The sequence below is a fragment of the Zingiber officinale genome, chromosome 7B, assembly GCF_018446385.1.
Source record: "Zingiber officinale cultivar Zhangliang chromosome 7B, Zo_v1.1, whole genome shotgun sequence".
Lineage (NCBI taxonomy): Eukaryota > Viridiplantae > Streptophyta > Magnoliopsida > Zingiberales > Zingiberaceae > Zingiber > Zingiber officinale.
Genome location: NC_055999.1, coordinates 119,916,399 through 119,941,289, shown reverse-complemented (window position 1 = coordinate 119,941,289; position 24,891 = coordinate 119,916,399). Strand labels below are relative to the sequence as shown.

The 24,891-nt window shown below is 37.8% G+C and overlaps 1 protein-coding gene across 1 annotated transcript; it reads right to left on the bottom strand.

Moving 5' to 3' along the window:
- Window positions 1-1,586: 1,586 nt before the first annotated feature.
- LOC122007322 (molybdopterin biosynthesis protein CNX1-like) lies at window positions 1,587-13,755 on the bottom strand. The gene is made up of 13 exons (XM_042563170.1): window positions 13,515-13,755; window positions 13,277-13,403; window positions 11,156-11,286; window positions 10,444-10,545; window positions 10,278-10,361; window positions 9,919-10,146; window positions 9,127-9,317; window positions 4,918-5,022; window positions 4,516-4,833; window positions 2,763-2,920; window positions 2,566-2,672; window positions 2,407-2,463; window positions 1,587-2,042 (listed from the first exon to the last, which is right to left on the bottom strand). Exons 1-13 carry the CDS (start codon window positions 13,665-13,667, stop codon window positions 1,833-1,835), a joined length of 1,971 nt encoding a protein of 656 aa, XP_042419104.1. The 5' UTR covers window positions 13,668-13,755; the 3' UTR covers window positions 1,587-1,832.
- Between the last annotated feature and the right edge of the window lie 11,136 nt (window positions 13,756-24,891).

The window sequence follows — 24,891 nt, the reverse complement described above, 5'->3', positions numbered from 1 at the left end:
ATAGAATGATCTGGTCCTCCATGATTTTTATATATATTTTATTGGTAGCTTGCTGTTGTTGTTTTCCCAACTTTTATTATTCTTATTATTATTTAAAATAAAATATTTATTTTGAAATTAATCAATTTGTGACCAATTGAATTATTAATAAATAATTTATTTTGGAATTAAATTTATTAGTATGCCTCTCTGTCTATATGTCCTCCCTCACATATGCCTGCCTCAATTAAATTTTTTGTGTTTATTTTTGAAAATTTTAAAATAATTGAAAAGGAAGGGAGAAAATATCTTCTCATGAATTTTCCAAGAAAAATAAATAGATTCTGAAAATAGTTTTTCGGATAGAAAATGAATTAAAAATATTAATTATGGAAATATTTTGTGATATTTAAGATTTATTTTATTTTATAATTATTTTTTATTCTGTGACAATTATATTGAAGAAGACTTCAACATAAATCCAAAAATTTCAATGAAGTAATGCCAAAACAAAAATCATTTTTTAAATGATTGAGAAGTAATTTATGTTTAATCTCATGACATTTTTTTCAATGATATTAGTGATTATTCGGAAGCCATTTTTAAAACAAGTTAGTCTTGATAAAAATAATGGCTGAATAAACATGTTGAATTTGAAATTTTTTTAAAGGATTAATTTGTAATAGAATTAATAAGTAAATTTGACAAAATTTAATGAACCAAATCTTTTCATATCATTTAAAAATTTAAAGATCTATAACATAAAATAAACCAAATAAATAATAATAATAATAATCACTTTTACTCTTAATTATTAATAATTAATTAATTAGTATTTCAAATTACATGAGGTTCTCCTACAAATGTGGGAATCACAATTTGTAGGCCGCTAAAACTTTTGACAATTCTTCTTTGTTGTCTTATATATTCTCTAGTTCTTTTTCATTTTCCACAAGCATTTGATACAGAGATTACAATATCACAAAGTTTCATTAAATAAATCCGCCATGGCACGGCCTCAAGCCCTCATTATCGGACTCATCTTAGTTGCCATTGTCGTCTCTGCCTCAGCGGATTCTCCAAATTCCCCAACCTCGTCAAACGACACCGACTCCGTGCCTAATGTCCTAACCCCGATTGCGAAATCACCTCTCCCTGCTGATGGCCCTACGAGCGATGATGTCACGGATAGTGATGCCGGAGGTGTTGGAGCTCCTCTTGGAACGACTGCGACTCAGCCTGAGAGTGACTCAATCCCCCAAAGTGGAGGAGGTGCAATCCCCAAAAGTGGAGCGGGTGCTTTGTTGAACGGAGGGGCATCGACTGCAATGGCAATAGCCACATCGGTTTCTATCGTCGGCTACTTTGCAATCTAGATGACAAAGCCACAACGATGCTGAATTGCCCATAGACACTCGATTTTTTTCTATCATAAGTTTATTCTCCTCATTCTCGACAATTTTTATGTATTATGAAGCAAAACCAAAATTTATGTTTGGAACTTTCTCCATTTTACCAGTGAAGAAACAATGAATCACCACAAAGCACAAATTGTAGTGGAACATTTGAATCAAATCTCTATTTGTTAAATTCGAGTCAGATCCATCTGTTTAAAAGACATAATAGAATAGTATCTTTTATGAGAGATACAAGCAAAGCAAAGGGTTCGAGAAAACTAGTGTAATTTCTGAATTATATGAAGACAGTAAGCAAAAATACATAAAAATCCTAGTATTGGAACCAGACTATTCAGGAAAAGGCAGATTATTTGATCAAACATTTGGGAAAAAGAGATGCGAAAAACAGAATCATTTGCAGATATAGATATTTGCTTGTGGATGCTTCAGCAAGTATCAGTGGGAGCAAGAACAATCAGACCTGGAAGACGCAGCTTTGAAGCTGCGTTCCCATTGGTCGGTCGGAAGGGCTTCGGAATGCGGAGTGTGTCGAGGGTGTTTCTCCCTCTTGTCCCCCTTAATTTGCTTCAGGGCATGTTTGAGTGCAGGAAGCAGCGCGTCCATGCACTCGGCAACTGCATTTGGGTTCCCAGGCATGTTGATGATCTGATGTCGCAAAGAGAAATATTAGTCAAGACTGCATCGCATCGGAAACACACTAACCGATGTAAACACAATCGATTTAGCATCTGAAACCTGTTTTGATTTCCCGCAAAGGGCCTCTAAACAGTTTTTGGCGATCATAATAAACCTCAACAGGGATTGTTTCAACCTAGGATGGCCTAGTAGATGCTAAATAGAGCCTCTTAAGCTACTCAAATTTCATGGCCAATCAAGAAATTTGATGTGGCGAAAGACACGAATAACGGGGATGATTCAACAAATGTACACGTCATCAGCTAACAGATATGTTATTTTCGATAGTGTACATGTCATGAAACAATAACTAAAATAGTGTTAGGGAAATTACCAATGTCGATCCTCTGATCCCAGCTGCAGCCCGCGAAAGCATTGCGAATGGTGTTACCTGTTTCGAGATCGATTAATAGATTGAAGACATGTATATCTTAGAGCAATGAATTTTGAGATATGAAAGAAAAGAATACGAGGCGATAGCATTTGGTGATACCTTAAGACTCTCTTGAAGCATCACAAATGAAAGACCAAGAGCCTCTTTCATGATTACAGCCTTTGTAGCTTCGGGTGTTACATCTGTAGGCGTAAAGCCAGTGCCGCCTATGACAACATGAACATAAAATCAAAACAACCAGAACTAGCAATGATGCATAGTGTAGGCTGTTTAAAACTTGAAAAAGTAATCATCACCTAGAGTCAAAATGAGATCAATGTTGTCGATGTCGCTCCATCGGATGAGAATATCCTTGATTTTATCAGCATCGTCAGGCACAACTGCTGTTGCTACCACATGTGCTCCTCCTAGCTTTTCGGAAGAAGTGTTCACCACCGAAACAGCCCTAGGGCCACTGAAGCAACCAAAATTCCTCATTAATCCGTGAAGCAGTCAGTCTAAAATGACTAGAAATGAATATTTAAAAAATAATCTTCTATGTTTATAAGGCAATTACAGATTATAAAACCAACAAGTAAAGCTACGTTACTACAATTCGCGTAACATGTCTTGATCCTGACCAGCATTCTCAGGTTAGTCTAAATGATAAGCTTTACATAAATACACACATATATCAGAAATAAACACATCTCTACATGAAGCTGTAGATCCTTGCAATAAAATTTCAAACATTAGAAAAAAGAGATAACAAGAGAGGAGATGAAAGATAAAAGTGCATAATGTATCATCATACGAGAATATGTAGAGAGAACGAACTAATTCCAGTATATATTGTAGATAGGGTTCAGGGTGAACTTTAATCAAACATCAAATTGATTATGTCTTAAAGGTAATAAACAATACTTGAATACTAAATTTATAAGCAATTAATAATTTATAGTAATGTCTGCTTTATCTGTTGTTTGTAACATTTTACACGTTCCTAGAGCTTTTCATCTATGTTGATTTAGAGAAAAGAAGTGAACCTCACAGTGACTAGGATCGACTAGAATATACAAATAAATGAATGAATATTTCTTAGATATCTGGAGCATTCACATTGGTCAATTGGCTTCTCTTGCCAAGGCCATAATAGTTTTCTCCATATTCGATTTAGCATCAGATATGTGACCCCATTGAGTTGCTACTTCAAGGAGGTGTATCAAGATGCATGTTATTGCAGAAGACAAAGTCTACCACTCATGATGTTTATTTACAAATATATAGAACATTGCAGCTTTAACAAACAATAGGTTATTTTGTTCAAACTAATCCAGATTCCCTGGAGATTGCACCCAATATCCTGACATGCTCGATGTGCCTGTGGAATCAGCAAGATCTCTAAAAAAAAATGTCACACACATACTACAAATTCTTCACCTTAAACCATATTTGCACAAAGGAATGATGGCGAGGAAACAGCACAGGTTGTGAAAGGAAACAGAGTTCAAACTCAAAATAAAAAAACTTGGTTCATCGGCAAGCTACAAGAACAGAATATTTTTAACATCTTAAGTTTCTAGAACATCTCCAGCATTTAAGAATTCATTATACACTTTCTAGTTCGATTCAACTCGATTATCTTACCAGGGAATTGATCAAGATATTTAGGGATGTCAACTGAACAACAAGATACAGACAGATGCAATGTAAATACTGGCCAACATCAGACAAATTAAGTACTGATAGAAGTTATATAAAGAAAATATGATTTTTATCAATGTCAAATTAAGTACTGAATAAAATTAACACTAAACTAAAATAAGAGAAAACACAAAATTTTCCTTCAAACCCTAGATCATTGTTGAATCAAATTTGTTGTGGAATATGTAGACATTATATCTTGTTCAAGAATTGTTGATGGAATTATAATGGAAGCCCACTCACAGATTTGTTAACAGTGCCCTGTGCTTTTTAATAATCAAGGTATAAGCGTATAACAATGATCATATACTTTCAATGTAAGAGTCAAACTAGATTTTAGCTTAGCAAGAGCATCACATATAGTACCTCCGATCGGGGCCAGCACCTGAAGAAACAGTGTCACTCACTGTAAGAATTGCAACTCGGACCATTGATTCTTGAGATGTATTTCCAATTTGTATGGCAGAGTGTTGTGCAGTATGTCCAAGCTTAATGGATGAGGAAACCACTTGTTCTGTCAGCTTACTCATTGAAATGTTGTTTAAATCTGAAATGAGTACGGCTCGAACAGAAGTCCCAGCTTCTATTATCTGATCTGTTGCAGGTAACTCTAATAATGCATTTGCAGATTTCATAATCAGGAGTCGACTACTCATTTGTTTTCCAGTGCTCTCAGCAATGAAGCTGCAGATAAAAATAAAAACAGAATAGACAAATCTGAAAGACTAGAATCTTGAAATAGCACTGAAAGATAAGGGCTATCCTTACCCAGGCCTGCCAGATCCATCATCATCATCCCATCTAACAATGGCACAATGAAACTCAGGACGATAACGGTCTGGACTTATGGGGTGTGCAATTCGGGCATGCACTCTGCGAATATGGCCATTTATAAATATCAGCTATTGAGATAGGAGACATCAAAAAAAAGAGAAGAGAATCATCTCATGACGACAATAATGACGATGAAACAATAACAACAACAACAACAACAACCAAGTCTATCTTATCCCACTAGATGGGGTTGGCTATATGGATCCTTCTACGCCATTGTGCTCTATCCCCTATTATATCATCATTTATATTTAAATAAATTTTATCTTATTTTATTGTTGCTAACCAAACATTATTCAATCTTCCCCTTCCTCGTTTGATATGCACATTTATCATAGTTTTACATCGCCTAAATGAAGTATTTATTAGTCATCTAAATACATGATCGTATCATATTAAATGTGTATCATGAAGTTTTCTCTCAATAGGTGTAACCTCAACTTTCTCTTTAATATTTTCATTTCTTATCCTATGCATCCTTGTGAGTCCGCACATCCACCTTAACATCCTCATCTCTGCAATTCTCATTTTTTGTTTATGTTCTCGAGTCATAGCCCAACATTCAGCTCCATATAACATAGTGGGTCTAACCGTTATTTTGTAAAATTTTCAACTCTTAAAGGTACTTTAAGATCACAAAGAACAATTGACGCTCTCCTCCATTTCAATCATCCTACTTGAATTTTATATAAGACATCTTTCTGGCATGCAATCACGGGATGCCAGGCTTCTGGGTCGTCCGCCATGAGCACTTCTTGATTTACCCTCATGACCAGTGGAAAACTTCTGTAAGGCTAGACCGGTCGCCCCAGGTTCGATATTACCTGATTCATAATATATAAGACATCTTTCTCAATCCCTCCATCCTTTTACAAAGATGATCCTAAATATTTAAAACTCTCTCAGACAACTCGTCATCTCCTATTTTAACAATTGTTGCATATGTCTAATATTGTTAAACTTAAATTTTACTATGCTAAGCCTAAAACCTTTCACTTTTAATGTTTAACGCCAAGATTCAAATTTAGCATTTACTTCTTCTCGTGCATCATCTAGAAAACAATATCACCTACAAACAACATGCACTATTGTACTGTATCTTGAATGTGTCAAGTGAATTCATCCATAATTAGTACAAAAAAATAGAAACTTATAGCTGATGCTTAATGTAACTCTATCTTTATAGAAAATGCTTCGGTTAATCTGCCTGAAATCTGCACTCTTGTCACTACATCCTCGTACATATTCTTAATTAGTTTAATAAACGTTATACTCACACCTCTTTTTTCTAGAATTCTCCGTAATTTCTCTTAAACTCTATCATAAGATTTTTCTAGATCAACTAATACCATATGTAAGTCATACTTATGTTCCAAATATTTTTCAATTAGTTGCCTGAAAAGATGTATAACTTTTATTATCAACCTTCCAAGCATAAATCCAAATCGATTTTCGATAACCACGATCTCCTTCATTAGTTTTTTTCGAATATTTTTTTTCTAAAATTTCATGGTATAACTCATTAAATTTAATACCCTTATAGTTTACACAATTTTGTACGTCTCCTTTATTCTTATATAAGGGAAGTAGAGTATTTACCCTTCATTGATTAAATATTTTTTTAACTTTCAATATCAGATTGAATAACTTTGTAAGTTATTCAATACCTTATTTCCAAGGCACTTCCATACCTCTATCGGAATATAATCTGGCGCAACTGTTTTTCCATTTTTCATCTCATTTAAAGTTTGCTCTACTTCAAAAGTTTGAATTCGATAAAACTTTAAATTTCTATACTTATTTGACCTAATCAAATTATCTAAGTTAAGTTGGTCATCTAAATCTTCATTAAAAAATTGATGAAAATACTACTTTCATTGATCTTTTATTTTCTCATCGTTTACTAATATCCTATTACATTCATCTTTAATACATCTTATTTGGATAAGATCTTTTGTCTACCTCTCTCTCTCTTTAACTATTCTATAAATGTCTCTTTCTCCTTCTTTTTTATCCAATTTTCGATATAAGTATTCAAAAGTTTTATTTTTAGCTTCATCCACTACATTCTTAGCTACTGTATATTTTTTTAAAATTTTCTCATTTTAACAAATATATAATTTCTTATAGGCTATTCATTTTCCTTCACTTACTCGTGTATTTTCTCATTCTACCACCAGGATTCTTTACTTAGTGGTACATGTCCCTTTTCCTCACCGAGTATATTCTTTGCTACTATTTTCAACTTTAATAGCATCTTATTTCATGTTGTATTCGAGTCGCTGTATATTTCTCCTAATACTTGTACTCCTACCCTCTCTTTAAATATGTTTTGTTTCTCATCCTTTATCTTCCATCACTTAATTATAAGAGTTATACATATTTTTCTTCTATTGATACTATGCTTGAGGCGTTTATCCAATACTACTAACCTATATTGGTAGTTGACCTTGCAATTTTTACAAATCTTTTATCATTTTTCCGAACCATAAGAAAATCAATTTGTAATTTATTGTTCCCCAACTTTGAATGTGAGTGTTCTTATCTTTTTCTTAAAAAACGTATTAGTTAGTATAAAGTACTATCATAAAATCTAATATAGTTTTCCTTCATTTCTTGTTCCAAACTCATAACCCTCATGCGCCTTATCATATTCCTCATTTTTCACGCCTACATACTCATTTAGATCTCCTATTAAAATCATTTATGTTAACGAATGTTTTATAATACCTCATCTAGGTCGCCCCAAAATCTAGATTTGGTATGTTTATCTAATTTTACTTGAGGTGTATAAATGATAATTACATTAATAGTTTATTTCACCATCACTATCTTGAGAACTATAAGCCTATCTCTCTTTCAAAATTCTCTTAGTACATCCTTTAGTGAACTATCTACAATGATACCTATTCCATTTCTTGTTTTACTCCTTCATATGTATCATAACTTAAAACCCGAATTCTCTATCATCTTTGCCTTCCCTCTTACCCATTTTTAGGGCTGTAAATAAACTAAGCGTTCGTGAACAAGCTTGGTGTTCGGCTTGGTAAGAGCTTGTTTATGTTCGTTCAATATATATAAGATTAATTAAATAAACAAGCTTGAACAGCTTGTTAAACTAAACAAACAAGCTTGAACACATATATGTTCAGCTCGTTAACGTTCGTGAACAACATTTGTGAACAATGTTCGTGAACAATATTTACGAACCATATTCATTAATAAAACTCTTTTCAATATGTTAAATAAATAATAAAATAAAATAAAACAAACAAATAAGTTTAAATTATCAGGCTCAATAACCAATCAAACAACTAAAGTTTTCAAACAATCAAACTAGCTTGAATTGAGAGCTCGATAACATCTAAACAAACCAAGCCTGAACCAAGCTCGAACCAAGCTTAACCCAAGCTTGAATTGAGAGCTCGATAACATCTAAACAAGCCAAGCTTCAAACAAGCTCAAGCTCATAAAAAATAAACCAAGCTAAGCTTGAACAATCATTTCAAAAGCTTGGTTCATTTTAAGCTCGGCTCGGCTCAGCTCGGCTCGTTTATAGCCCAATCCATTTTGTTTCTTGTACACACAAAATATTAATTTTTCTCCTAATCATCGCGTTCCTAAATTCCATATTCGAAATCTTAGACAATTAGTTTTCTTATAATAGACATTATCTTATGAGGAAATATTAAAATATAAATTCAACATCTCAAAATATAAAACATCTTTAATAATCAAATATTAATATACATTTATATTTATACTTAAAAAATATCGAAACTATATTGGCATGACACCGAAATTGTATCATTTTGGTCCAGGACTGAAATCTCATCACGAGTCGAGATTTTAAACCTTGGTTGACAATTGATTAGCTAATGACACCTTGATTGTGAGAAAATTCAAAAAAAAAAAACAAACACACTTGGAAACTATAATTTGATTTTCATAAATAGACAGGAGAAACATAACACAAGTAGCTAAACAAACGAACTAATAATAAATAATAATGATGACAAAGATAAAAAACAACAATAACAATGATGACGCTGATGTTGTTGTAAAGAATCTTATATTTTGAAATTAGAAAAGTTGCAAAAACATGAAAATTAATAATATGTTAGGAAATGGATTGACAATAACCTCTGGAGCTGGGGGTTTGACCAACCAAAAAGTTTTCGTATTGCAGGCACAGCAAATATGTTGAAGCAAACAATACAACTCACAGGGTTTCCAGGAAAACCAAAAGCTAGAATAGGCTTTGAAAGTTTGTTTTGTTTTGAATCCGTAATGATATGTGCAAATGTCAATGGCTTTCCAGGCTTCATGGAAACCTGCATGAGTACTCAACCATGTAAAAATGAACCCGCTCTAGAAAGTCATATTAAAAATTACTGTACCAATATTTAACTTTCTTTGTTACATACATCTACTTTGCAATTACTACTACTTACAAAAAAACTAAAAAAACAAAGAGAATGAAGCTGCTTGAGCCAGAGATATATATATGAATGGAGATTTTAACGAGAAAGAAATTGTTGATTGGTGCAACCCTACCACATGAATTAATGAGAGAATATTTTTTTAGCACGATAGGATTTCATTTGAGCCCTCTTGTTCACATATCATATTAAATTTGATTGGCTAACTATTTATCCCAAAAAGTGGTTAATTATTTCTAACAGAAATATCTAGCTGTTGCTTACTGTATATGTATGATAACCACTCCAGTTGCATAGCAGCATGCTCCAGCAAGTGTCAAAAGAAAGATTATATCCTATTCATTCACAGTTTTGGGCATCGTGATTCAACCAAAGTTGTATCTCATGTTGCCTAAATTGTATAAATTAACTGGCATGATTAACATGAACTGAATGCATCAAGAATTTCAACCACTGGAAGCAAGGAATAAACTGTGATAGGATCATGATATACCTTTTCAAAATGTATTTGCCCGATTTTAGATAAGCAGGGTTTAACTAAGTCTCTGTCTCCCATAGAAACACCACCGGAAGTGAAAAGTACATCAATTCCTGAGGCAATAGCTGCATCGAAAACCTCACTAAGACTATCTTCTTTATCACAGGCAATACCAAGGTCAACAACTTTACAATTGTGTTGAACAGCAGCCGCCATTAACATTGCACGGTTAGAATCTCTTATCTGAAAGATGAAATAGGCAGTCATAAGAATCCTGTAGCTCTATAGCATGCTTAAACATTCCTTTTTGTCAATCACTATAACCAAGTTTGCAAATGTATGGTAAACATCAATTAGACCAACTGAAAAATCACCTTGCCACGACTTAGACACTTAGTTGCTGGCTCAACTAGCTCATCTCCAGTAGAAAGAATTCCAATGGTTGGTCTAGGATAGACCTTTGGTCAGGCAAGTGCAAATAAAGCTCTTTAAGTTCTTTGTATATATGATTGAAAATCTACATCCGCAGATAATATATACCTTCACTAGTGTGACACCTATAGTGGCAAGCAAACCAATCTCTGGACTGCCTAATTTTTCACCTGTCATCAATACCCTAGCATCTTTCTCGATATCACGACCCTGTCAAGTGCAGTCAAAAACAAGAATTAGGATAGATTATTGAACAAACTGCTAAAATAAGAATTTGTTCATCTCTTATCAGATAACTCATCATGTCTATCTTTGATCAGACAACCTGGATATGAACCAACTAGTATCTAAGAAGATAATTGCAAGATTATCATATATGTGTTCACCATAATCCTTCAGTTATTCCTGTTCTTGTGCTAGTTGCTGCTTTTTTATATGATCTTATATAGATAACCATTGTCCATTAATTTCATGATTTCTTAAAGTTGCCTTAAATATGTGTCCTACACTTGATAGCCTAAGCACCTTCATGGAAATTTGTTGCATTTTCTCCCATGTTTATTTCATCAGTGATTTGACTTGATGTGCTTGTAGACAGAAATAGCCAAGAGTAGATAATACAATATGGTATAGTACAGTTGATGGGTTTGAATTGAATTTCATAAAACTGTCTTAATGTTTGAAACAAACATAAACACAAACAAACTGTTTCAAAGAAAGTTTAGTGACATTTGACTTACGAGTATGCCAAACAACAGGGTTCATTTGGATTTGAACCAAATTTGTTAAAGTAGAAGTCAAAAGAGTTAGAATCATGTACCACATTACGGATGTCATTCCCCTTAGATACTCTCGCCAATATTCTCACTCTCTTTCCTCCATTCTCATTGTCAGTCACTTTTTCAGTATTCTCTACTTGGACAACTGCATCAGCGCCATCAGGAATTGGGCCTGGAATTGAGTCATACATTATTGCTAAAAGACTGCACAATATTAATTCAATACATAAACCAGTTATCAGATGAATTTACAACAATAACTACAATGTGTAAACTGCCTGAGATGCTTTATAAATCAATGGCTCTTACAACTCTAGAGAGGTCATTTATAAGGATTCATGACCAAAAGATGTGATACAAGCAGTAGTTCAAACTTATGTTACAACTCAGATTTAGATAGTAGTCCTTTTTTGCAACACAAAGGGTAGGATGTTCTCTTGCTAGGGGCACTGAAGCCTCACAGAGCTTATTTCCAGTTTTCAAGGTTCTAAGGTTTTTTCCTCCTCCTAAACTCCCTTGGAAAGTTGTATGGTGGAAAGAGCTTCATTGCCTACCCAAATTATCTTAATGTGGGAATCAAGCATTAGAATTCACCATGCATATACGATCAGCATATGGATGCTAAAGGCAACAATTTGGTCAAGGTGATCTATCCCAAAGACAATTTTATAGACATCAAGAAATACTACCTCAAGTGTAACCTCGTCATCATCATACAAGAAATTCCAACAATTTTCAAAATTGCTAACACTGAAATCTCCTGAAGTTGACAATTTCAACCACACAATAGCTTTCTCTACTTTGAGTACCAATTTGGTTCCTTCATGCCTTGTCGTCTCGTGAGCTTGCATCTTTCAGTGTTGAGAAGCGTCAAAGAGCCATCCAACACTCTACTTTCAGTTCATCTACAAGAGGGGCAACAACAAATATTATCTTGGGTTATTCCCTAGCTTTAAGAGGGCTGTTGAAGGAGAAGAATTTAATCTACCCAAACCGTGTTATATGTTTTGCTTCTCATTGTGCAACTTTTTTCATATCACTTTATTATTTTATTAAAGTCACTTGTCCTTTGCTTGCAGCCATTTGCCTTCTATTTTGGTTCACATGAACCGACTTTATTGAACTCCAAGAGAGATCAATGACTTAAATTGGTCTCACAGTCCTTGTTGCTATAGCTCCATGTTTGCTCATGGTTTGTATCCATTCATGAAGGCGAGTGGGGGCATTGGATTCAAAAGCTGGGAATCTCAAATAGCAACTCCAACAAATCCCACCTACACACACACACTTCTTGCATTTGGAATACTCAGTAAAGAATTTCCCCTGAAACTCATAGACCAACCCAAGTACCCAACTCACTTAGGCATGCTGTTGTTTTCCTTTCAAGCTGACACACATCTTCATTTTCACGGTAGCATGAACATATTGGAAGACACATTAATGACATTAGAACCTCGGTCATCCCATTGATGATTCCCTTGACTGAGAAGGTGCTTGTAATTTCCTTGAGCTTCGGTATACTCAACTTAGTGAATTATAAATGCAGCAATATGCCTTGAGTTTTAAAAGCAACGGGCATAGTCTGAAAATTTCCACCGATTCTAAAACCACTAGACTTAGGATGAGTATTCCACCTCCCACTACCCCGAGAACTCAACCATAGTGGCAAGGGCATCATCTCATTGCAATGTGTTGACGACTTGGTCCAAGGCCATTTGCATGTCTCCTCGCAGCAAAAAACAAATTTTGCATAGCGAGGGAATTTTAGTGCACAAGTTAAAAGTTGTATGGTTTCACAAGATAAGGGAACCTCACTCAACGTACTCTAGTCATGGAATTAAACCGCCGTAGGGGCATAACAATACAACCCCATCCGGCTGGGTTCCATCGAGGGTCCCCCAAAGTATGCCCCTATGTCATGGGCCCGTAGCCACCCTCGAGGGAATCCTGCTACGACCCATGACATAGTTACCTTGGGGCGGTTTAATTCCATATATGGAAGTTTTAATGCTTTGGACCATCTATACTGGTATTCAACCAAAGGCTCAAACACAGAAGCGAATAAGCGAGGCATAACATTTCAAGGACGGCGCGCGTTCACAGAATTGAATCAGAATACAACAAAAGGAAGGGTGGGAAAAGACACGAGTCGAGTAAATAACCTCCAGTCGTCACATAAGCAACGGTTCCAGGAGTGACCACCGTGCCCAACCCATCGTTTCCGGCTCTCGACTCCGTGATCACCGGATAAACACCAGGCCCGTCCGAAGCCACCACAGCGTACCCATCCTGTAGCAAATAACCCAACCCGATATGGAACGATTCCAACGAAGATCAATTAATCGGAAACACGAATATCCCGGCGCGACGAAAGAGAGGGGAAGGGAAGCAACCAGAAACCTTGATGGAGGCGCGATAGGGCGGCAAAGGGTCGGGAGCGCAGACGTCCTCCGCGAGGATAAGCCCGAGGGCCTCGTGAGGCCGCACGGAGACCGGTGGCAGGCGCTCTGCCGCGCCGAGCACGATGCGTAGGGCTTCTTCGACGGAAAGCATTGCGGCGGAGACGACGATGGAGATCGCCGCCTTGGGCTCTCTGGAAGCGGAGCGGAGCGGAGGAGAACGAGTGAGTTACTTATCCCCAACCCGGTTTTTATTGCTATTTTTAAACATTAAACTGAATATTAGAAAAACAAAATTGCACACGTTTGCCCTCACCAAATCTGTTTGTTTTTCCAAAAGTATTTATTAAATTTAGATGAAATATTACTATCAAAACTTTACCTTTGAAAAGCATTTATTAAATTATTAATATCATGATTTATAATAATAATAAATTATATTTTTTTTTTCAACAATTTACTAATCTACTCACCTAAATTAAATATCAAAATAATTATCAAATCAGTCATTGGCTTCTTAAACTACCTCTCATTCGCACTTGATCACACAATCATGATATCGTGGTTAGGTGACTGTTCAACCGTGTGGTTGTGATTTCGTGACTAAGCATCTAGAATATCACGACAAAGCTAGTCAGAGTGAGCCTTCTTTTGCTTGTCAAACCAGTAGTGACTGAACATGTGGCATATGGGAAATTTTCTCCAGGATATATTACAGTAAACATCCATATAAATACTAATTGTGCCAACTTATAGAGGCAGTTAGGTGATCGCTCAACATGCAGCTGTGTTGTTGGTCAGAATCTGACCAGCTAGAATTCTCTATCGTCCAATCATAATATATGCATGTACATGCATGTAATTAATATATGCATATGATATTACTAAAATATCCTGATGCATGTATGTATGCATGAATTATAGCTGGCCAGATTTTGACCATTTAGCATTACCCTTTACAATAAGTTCGATCGTGATTTTAGACCAAGCAACCACGAAATCACAATAAAAGCTTGGTCAAGCGAGCCTCACCTTGCAATTTTGAAAGAAAAAAAATAAACACGTTATTATTTGGTAATTTGATTTTGATATATATATATATATATAATATGCTCTCCGATATTTCCTGTGCGACCGTGAGCAACATCTGGCGTGGACAATCTGACATAACCAAAACTCAATTTTTAAATCTCTTTCTTATCTGCATACAACAACTTTTCTCTCTTTTCTCTTAAATTAAAATAAAATTCTATCTTCCCTCTACTATTATTACATGCAACAATCATTGTGGTACTGATATTACAACGTTATAGTAAATATTGTAGCTACTACACCGTTGTAGTAGCTGCTACAATAACTGCTACACGTTGTAACAGCTACTATACAATAACTGCTACAGTTATTGTGTAGTAGCTGCTACAATATGTAGCAGTTATTGTGTAGTAGCTACTATAACGTTGTAGCAGTTATACCGCTTTTAAAAATCAACACCACATTAATTGTTGTATGCAATCATATGAGGAAAAAAATGTTATTTATTTTAATTAAAAATAAAAGAGAGAGAAATTGTTATACACCGATAAGAGAAAGATTAAAAAAAATAGGTTTTGGCCCCGTTAAATAACCCACGTCAGATTTCACTCACGGTTATGCAGGAGGCATTAGGCAGCATATCAATTTCGATATAATATATATATATATATATATGATCCTGTCCGAAAGTCGATGAGATAGAAAGTTGGAGATGTGGCGCTCCTGCTGACTGCCTGTAGACTCCGCTCTAACCTACAACACAAATTACGTCAGTGCCGAGCCAGGGAAGGGGTCCCCAGCGTTGGCATCTGACGCTCAAGTTAGTCATCGATGATGATGTAGAAGGCGGAGCAATAACAAGAATGAACAGTAGCACAAATAGTGTCTATTGCATATTACGTACTTCTATCGATGCTTTGACTCCCTTTATATAAAGCTCCTATAGCGCACGTACACGCTCCCCAAGGTGTGCACGCTTTCCCAAATTTCCCCTGAAAAAACTTGTCATTAAAGTAACCCTGACATAGTACCTTAACATGCCAAGCATATCTCTGAAGTGACAGTAGAAGCTTCCGCCGTATGATCTTCTGGTTGACTATGTCCGGTGTCAGCGACACTAACTCTCAAAAGGATGTCGATGGATGACACAGGGGGGGTTATTGCTAGGCCGAGCGGAATAGCCGCTCGGTCGGGACTTCACTGTTCCTGTGCATCGGCCGCTTGACAGGGACTTCGTTACATGTGTCGCGTCCGCTCAGCCGGAACTCCACTGTTCTTGTGTCACGCCCGCTCGGCCAGAACGCAACTATACCTCTGTCACGTCCGCTCGGTTGGAGTTCCACAGTGCCAACGTCGAGTCCTACCGCCTGGCCGAGCGGGGTAGCTTCTCGGCCCGGCTTCTGCATATCGTTTCCTCCTCCGTCCGACGTACAATACTTCATTGAGCGCCGGTCATTTGATACCTCCCCGTGTCAAAGGAGGGATCGAACTGGAACCTTCTCCTCCCGGTCAGGGCATGATCGCTCGACCGACTGATGATATCTCAACATTGATCGGCTTGACTTTGACCTCCACCGTAGCAGTTATCCTCCGTGAGATGGGGTCCCTCCTTATCACCGCATCAATATATATATATATATATAGAGAGAGAGAGAGAGAGAGAGAGAGAGATTTCTAAATATGACCCTAAAACTATTGAAACGTTATGCAAATATGCCTCTGGGAAATTTCAAGAAAAAGGGCATTTAACTTCACTAGATTTTAAAATATTAGCTATTATTTATTGTCTAGAAACATTTCGATTATTCATTTGCAATAAATAAAAAATTACTATTGGAATAGACTATGAAGCTATAGTCAAATACAACCAGTAGACAAAAGGATTATGTAAAGGATTAAGTACTAAGAGATGGTTGAAATTCACATATACCATTATTAATAAAGGTTTACATATTCACTGGGAACATATAAAAGAAATTAACAATTCTTTAGCAGATACTTTTTCTTGTCTATTACATTAATCCTCGTTTCTTTCAGATAATGGATAGACCAAGGAAGGTACGAATATCATTTGCTACTAAACATTAAGGTTTGGAAATCAAGAATTACAACAATTCACACAACGTGAAGATCAGTTCTACACTATATTTAAAGACAAGTTAGATCATATACAATACTGTCTTATTGATAACATTTGGCACATTCCAACCATTCTTGACAGTTTTGGACATAAGATAACAGTTATTAATGTTTTAACAAACTATTTTCTAATTTTTAACAACCATACAGAAGCTAGCAGGCAAGAAATTCTCTTGTTATGTCATTTTCTCCGAACCACAAGATAAGGTATATGCTACTTGGGAAGAAACAAATTTAGCAATATAAGGTCTAGAATATCCTTTCTTTAAAGGATACTATTAACTTGAAGAGACTTTCAATGTTGCCAGAGCCTAACTTGGTGCTAATTTTTTTATTGGCACTTTATTAAAAATAACTTTGGTAACAAACCTAATTAGTCCGCAAACTCATGAGATTCCTACATATACATAAATTACTGAAGGAACTCATGGGTCTCCTTCCTCTCCTAGAGCATTAATAGACAAACATCCGCATAGGCCTAACTATTTAACACTTGCTCAATTAAAGGAACAAGCTGTTACAACCTCTACTCAAAGAACTTCAGCAACCCATGTATTAAGTTTGCCTAATACCATACTTGAGGACATAAATTCTTATGTTCGAAATCTAGCAGAACAATTTACATTATAGACTTTTATTGAATTATGTGAAGCCTTGAAAGTCTTCCATAAGCATCTCCCTCCTGGGATAACTATTGTATATAAAGCAAAATTTGGCCAAAAACTCAAATGTCAGAAGATTAGTCCAATCTATGAAGACTCTGCTAAATACGGATGTCCATGCCGACTTTTATATTCCTTTCGCAAAGTCAATCTGGACTATGAAAAGTATAAAGCAACCTCTTACAAAGGAAGGCTCATTACACCTTTTCTTCTAATGAACTATGGACTGCTTTATAAAATTTGGATACATAATCGAGATTCTGTCAAAACGTTTCCTAAAAAGCTTGACACTATTATTTCTATGGCCCAAGAAGAAGAAACTTTTGTAGTATGTACTTTTGATAGCTCTCCTCCTGAATGAATTGACCTTAATATTGAACTAACTAAACATCTGGTTAAATTAGACATCAATGAAGTTGGAGGTATTCAAACCAAACTTGAAGACTATCCTTCTGACCCAGATCTTGATTGGGAAGCTTCTCCTACTTTTGGGGATCAACTAAAACACTGGAGAGCATCAGTACAAGGAATCAATTGGGCTTGAGACCATTTGACAAACCCAGACAATTACCTCCTAGTAGGAGAAACCTATACTGAAAAAAAAATCTATTAGTCAAAGGATATGGGCACCAGATTTTTTCAAATTTAAAGAGAGATTTGTTTTTACGAGATTAGTTTAAAGAGATATTTGTTTTGAGAGCAATTAAAAGAGAGATTTATTTTACAAGTGATGCGGCGATGAAGGGGGCCCACCTGAGGGAAGTCAAAGTCAAGAATGGTAGCCACGACGTGGGTCAAAGTCAACAATCAGAGGACAAGCTTCTGGTGGTCGAGCGACCGACTTATCCACCCAGTCGGACGACTTCTTCGGCTGGGTGGAAGACAGTTTTCTACACTCCTATCAATATAGGAAGGGCAGTAGGTTCTCATATTCGTAGCGACTACAAAAGGGATTGTCTGCCCGGATAGACTATCCGGCCAGACTGGGAAGAGCTACTCAGCCACGCGAGTGTAATAACGGAATGCCCAAGTGACTGGGTGATGGCCCCAAGCCGAGCAGCTCCCCCGCTCAGCCAAACAGTGGGACCCCTTGCCCCACTCAACATATCTTCTTGGGAGTCCGTGCCACTGACATGGGGGCATGGTCAGGTGGCGAATCGTACATCAGAAGGTTCTACCATCACATCAAGGATATGCACGTCCAGTTAAGGTAAGGTATCAAAGATGTTTTATGTTGGACCGCGTTGACCAACTAGAAGAGGGGTTGAATAACCCTAAAAAAAAACACAAACACAAAATACCATTCTCGAACTTATAACTTAAACACTTGCATAAAATTGAAAGAAATAAACTAAAAGAAGAGGCTCACAGACTTGACTTGGTTACAGTCGGGGAGGTTGTTAATCCAAGAAATGAATCACACACTAAAAAGATCTCCTTCAGATGGAGAAGCCTCTTACAGCAGTGAAAGTGCAAAAAGAAAAGCTAAAATAGAAATGAAAGCTCACAAGTATTGTATTGCTAATTCTTGTTCTGTTGAAAAGCTTCTGGATCAAGGCTGTATTTATAGCCTTGGTCGGGACGCTTGGAGGGTTCTAAGCGCCTGGAAGGGGGATAAAATTTTATCCCCTTCGCAACGGACCGCGGTCAAACGTGATCCGATCAACATCAGGTTTCGGGCGCTCAGAATCGCTCCGGACGCCTAGACCACTAAAGTCAACTAAGTTGACTTTTGGTCCGGGTCCTCTGCTCCGGTGTTGCTCACCTCGGTCTGGGTCTTCCTCTCCGGATCTGCTTGCTTGGGTGATTTCAGCTAACCGAAATAAGGTTCACCCGAACCCAATTTCGGCCTTCTTGAGCAACCTTCCGATCCGATTTCTCGTCCCTCGGAAACGTCGCACGCTTCCTTCTCGTCTGCTTGCGTATTCTTCCGTAGCACCTCATCCCCCGGACGCACTGAGCTCGTCGGCTCTCTCTCGTGTCGTCCTTCTCGCTAGCTGCGTCTTTTGCTCGACTTCCTGTGCTCCTAAGCTCCTGCACACTTTAACACAAGGTTAAAACACCACATGACCTAACTTAACTTGTTGATTACATCAAAACAACTTTGGGGTTCCAACACTTTACTAACACGTCCTTTCATAGGACAAGTATGAAAACGTGTAGGCGCCTTGGGGCGTGTGCCCACACATTTTTACGGCTTCATACGCCTTGTGATGTGTGTTTGTACGTCACCGCAACTCTATATAAAAGGGGAGTCCAACCACCGGAAGAGATACGCGTGTGCATTATATTCTCACTATTGAGAGCTTTCATCCACTATTTTACTATTCCTCTTTGTTGTCAGTGATTGATTTAAGTGTCAGAGGGTCAATGTCAGGGACTCCTTTGCTAGCCCGACACTGACGTTTCTATTCTTGCAGATCGGGCGTAGTCTTCGTATAGTTAACCGAAGAGCCACATCCCCTGCCAGTCATTTCATCGAGTTTGGACAGGATCAACAAGATTAGTTTTTTTTTAAAAGTGGTTTCTTAGAAGTTAAGTTCTAAATAGTGGCAGTAAAGTAGAGCAGTAAATAAAGTAGAATAGTAAATAATTACAATAAATAGTAAATAATAGTTAGACTATCAGTAAATAATACCAGTAGTAGTAATAGAATAAAGTAGTAAATAGTAGCACTAGAACAACAACAGTAATAATGTAGTAATTTTTATACTTTTTTATGTTTTAAGAATATTTTGTCTTATCTTTCTGTTCTTGTTTGTTTTCCAAGGAGCGTCAACTATTCAAAATTTTACCGTTTAACCATTATCTCGGCTTATGCATTAGACTTTGGGTCAAAGATACCCTTCTTACTTAGCATGCACAGGTCTTATATGATTTTTTTTATTATTCCTGATACAGTTACTGTTCACGTATAGGTTACTAAGATAAGGACTGAGGAAAAGAACCAAGAAAAGATAGACGGCATAAAGTTCAGTTCATCATAAAAACAAACATGAATCTTATTTAATAGAGAATTTTTACCGAGAAATACAAACATAAAACTTAGACGTTTACATATTTTTACATGTAGTAATAAAGACAACTTACAAAGAAAACTTACAAACACACTTGACCACACTAAAGAACACACTGAGGAATTTGGACAATTGCATTGGTAGTGGGAGAAATGGATGCCTCAAGAGGAGGGGTTTGAGGGTTTTTTATAGGCAAGAGTGGAGAATATTTGCTTTGAGAAGAAGGAAAGCAGCGAGAGAAGAGAAGAGAGGAGCCTGGAAAGAGGAGGCTTGGTGAGGGACATGTGGAAAGCAGCAAGAGAAAAGAAAAGATGGGCTTGGAAAGAGGAGGCTTAGTAAGAGACAGATGACTGTCCTTTTGTCTAGGTGGGTATACTGTTGTGTAAATAAAGAAAGACGTCATGGATGATATTTTTAAGTAAAGTGACCATGAGAGATGTTGCTATTAAGTCTCCATGTTATCTACGTTATTGCCACCGGTAAGGTCTAGAGAGGGAGTTTGTGAGCTTCCGGTTAAGTTTGACTGCATGTTTCTATAGATTGCTACTCTGTATGCATTGGCAGAGAGGATAGAACTGATCAATCACTTTTGACAAAATCATTCTATTTTTCTTTGATAATATTAGAGTAAAATTGTGTTATATATATATTTAGTGCTCATAAAATAAGCATCATAAAATAAATAGGATATGATACGTTATGCTTGATTAACTTACAGACACATCAACTCACTTAGTCATCTACACACGCCACGTACGATGGATGTGTAATGTGTGTGTATATATATACACACATGTGATTTAATAAATTGCCAATTTTTTTTTAAATTTACAAATCGAATTCAATAAAAATCCGCTTGTCTGATAACATTCACATTATTTTAATTGAGCAACATCACCAACTCCCACTTCCCTACATACCCACATTTAACATGTTCTGTTTGGAATCGATTCCAAGAAGAAAGAATCAAATATTGAGATTTTATTTTTCTTCGCATTTTGTTTTTAACTAAATGGCTTTGTCCTCTGTTTTTATTCGAGTTTCTCCGTTAAAAAAATTATTACAAATTCAACTTTTATTATTTAGATTCTACTATTTTAATAAATAAATAGAAGGATATTAATAACACATTTGAAAACCAGACAAAAGACAAAAAGGGCATCTTGACTGTTCTAGATAACTTGGAGCCGTCAATTTAGAATTCGGGTTATGCTGTCTCGCCCAATAAAAACACGGGGGAATTGAGTTGAAATTTTATCAGTTCATCCGAGCCCAAACGGTCAGTTCGTACGAGTTACGGGTCCAAATATCATGGTGGGCTCGTCTCTGGATTGAGAAGAAAAATAAAATTTAAAATTAAAATAAAAAATTTAATAACTATTCAATGAGATGAAATCCTCTTTCCCGAAAATAATATATCCTCGTGTTCCCTCGTCGATCGGACGAATTAAATCATATCTCAATAATATAATATATATCACGAAAGAAAATATCATAGTCGATCAGACGACGAGTATATATATATATATAGAGAAAGGCTCATGATTTTACTTGTCTAATAGGGTTGATAGTTTTTTTTCCAAACTCCATGGAAAATCTGATATTTAATTTGAATAGATGAGGATATTGAGGAATTTTTTAAATTTGATTAAATAGTCGAACATGTGTATTCAGATAATTGGATATAAAAGCGGGTGTAAAAGAATCCTAACCGTACCCGATACGAAAATCCAAATTAAATCATAGAGTTCAGCACAAAAGCTTATTTTTGGTGTTGATTTAAAATCAGCACCATATTAATATTAAATTTTGATTTATTTAGTTTAGCTGAATTAAAAAGTTTATAAACCGAATTATCTAAAATAATTACTTTTTTAAGAACGAATCGAATTTTAAAATTTGATGAGTTAATTCAGTTTAATAAAAAATGTTCATCCCTAATAGAATATATCCAATCTTTGTATGTGAATGGATATTCGATCATAAATACATGGATGAAAGTTGAATATTCAATAGGGATGGATCTAATAAATATGAATGAGGCAGGGATAAAAGTTGAATACTTAATGGGGATGGATATAATAAATATAAATAAGGATGGAGGATATGAAATCACACAAACCTAACCTGTTGTCATCCTTGACTTGAAAAATTCCCAATCTATAAAATTGGTGGGCGGCCTCCACAATAATGAATTTTTGACCGATTACCTAGATCAACCCGTCTAACAGTTATGCTAAGGTTAGGTTAAATCCGAGAATTCAACAAGGATAGTATTGTCGAGAAAATGCACCTCTTATTATTTTATTAAAAATCTTGATAATTTATTAACTAATTTTAATGAAATCCAAAATATAATTACGTTAATATCCTTTTTTCTATTGACATCGAAAATAATTCTAAAGTTGTTTAGTAATTTCCACAGACATATCAAAGATTTAAAGTTCAAGACTTAGCTGCGGTGTATTATTAGAAATTATTATTATTAATCAATTAGAGATCTCAAATTCGAGACTAATTTGTAACGTATTATTAAAAAATTTTCTCATTAATTAATCAAAGATCTAGAGTTTAAAATTCAACCACACTATCATTGTTTAAATAATCAATTAGAAATTTAAAATCTTTTTAATCTCACATCTTAAAATTGACAATGAGCAAAAAAATTTCTATAAATACTTTATATCAGCAATATTAGAAACAATATTTTTTCTTAACTTTTTTATTAAGATTAAATATGATATATTAAATTAATTTGTTATAAGAGTTAGTTATAGTACCTTGTTTCATTATTGTATGTGCTTATTACACGATATTATATGAATCTAGGGTATATTATATTATATTATATTATATTATATTACACACTTATGTAGTCGACCTTCTAGATTTTATTTATTTGACTTTTTCTTAACTTCTTTCACATGAATCCATTTAGTAGTAGTTGAAATATAAGGCTACGTTTGGTTGAGTGTAATGTAATATAACTTGTAATGTAATCAAATTTATAATGTAATGTAATGTAATCCTGATTACATTACTACGTTTGGTAATGTAATATATGTAATCTTTGATTACAAAGGTGATTACATTCTTTTGGTTGGTGTCAATTATTTTTTATAAGGAATGTAATTTATATTATTATAAAATGACAAAAATATCCTGTGACCTCTATCGGCGGTCGCCACACCTCTGCCGGAGTTTGCGGCATCCATCGACAACCAGCTGCCCCCGCTACAGTCGGTCGCCGCAGCAGGCCACCGTCTTCACCAATCGGCGTCGATGGGCGATGGCAGGCGGGCGACGACCAGCGGGCAACGGTGGCGGAGGCGGACAGTGATCGGCGGCCGGTGATCGACGGCCGGCAATTGGCAGCGGCGGTGGCGGCCGACTGCCGGCGGTCGGCGGCGACCGACTGCCGGCGGTCGGCGGCGACCGACTGCCGGCGGTCGGCGGCGACCGACTGCCGGCGGTCGGCGGCGACCGACTGCCGGCGGTCGGCGGCGACCGACTGCCGGCGGTCGGCGGCGACCGACTGCCGGCGGTCGGCGGCGACCGACTGCCGGCGGTCGGCGGCGACCGACTGCCGGCGGTCGGCGGCGACCGACTGCCGGCGGTCGGCGGCGACCGACTGCCGGCGGTCGGCGGCGGCCGGCGACCGGCGGTCGGCGGCGGCCGGCGACCGGCGGTCGGCGGCGGCCGGCGACCGGCGGTCGGCGGCGACCGGCGACCGGCGGTCGGCGGCGGCCGGCGACCGGCGGTCGGCGGCGACCGACTGCCGGCGGTCGGCGGCGACCGACTGCCGGCGGTCGGCGGCGACCGACGGCGACCAACGACGGCCGGCGACCGGCGGCGACGGCCGGCGACCGGCGGCGACGGCCGGCGACCGGCGGCGACGGCCGGCGACCGGCGGCGACGGCCGGCGACCGGCGGCGACGGCCGGCGACCGGCGGCGACGGCCGGCGACCGGCGGCGACGGCCGCCGGCGACCGGCGGCGACGGCCGCCGGCGACCGGCGGCGACGGCCGCCGGCGACCGGCGGCGACGGCCGCCGGCGACCGGCGGCGACGGCCGCCGGCGACCGGCGGCGACGGCCGCCGGCGACCGGCGGCGACGGCCGCCGGCGACCGGCGGCGACGGCCGCCGGCGACCGGCGGCGACGGCCGCCGGCGACCGGCGGCGACGGCCGCCGGCGACCGGCGGCGACGGCCGCCGGCGACCGGCGGCGACGGCCGCCGGCGACCGGCGGCGACGGCCGCCGGCGACCGGCGGCGACGGCCGCCGGCGACCGGCGGCGACGGCCGCCGGCGACCGGCGGCGACAGCCGACGATGAAGGTCGACGACCGGTGGCGAGCGACGGTCGACAACAGACTAAGGGTATATTCGGCATTTAAACTTTGGTGAAACAATGATCTCGTAATGTAATCGGATTACATAGCATTTGCTTTGTAATTCAGATTACAAATCTTCACTACCTTTTGTAATCCAGATTACATTACATTACAAGTTTTAAATTAAACCAAACAA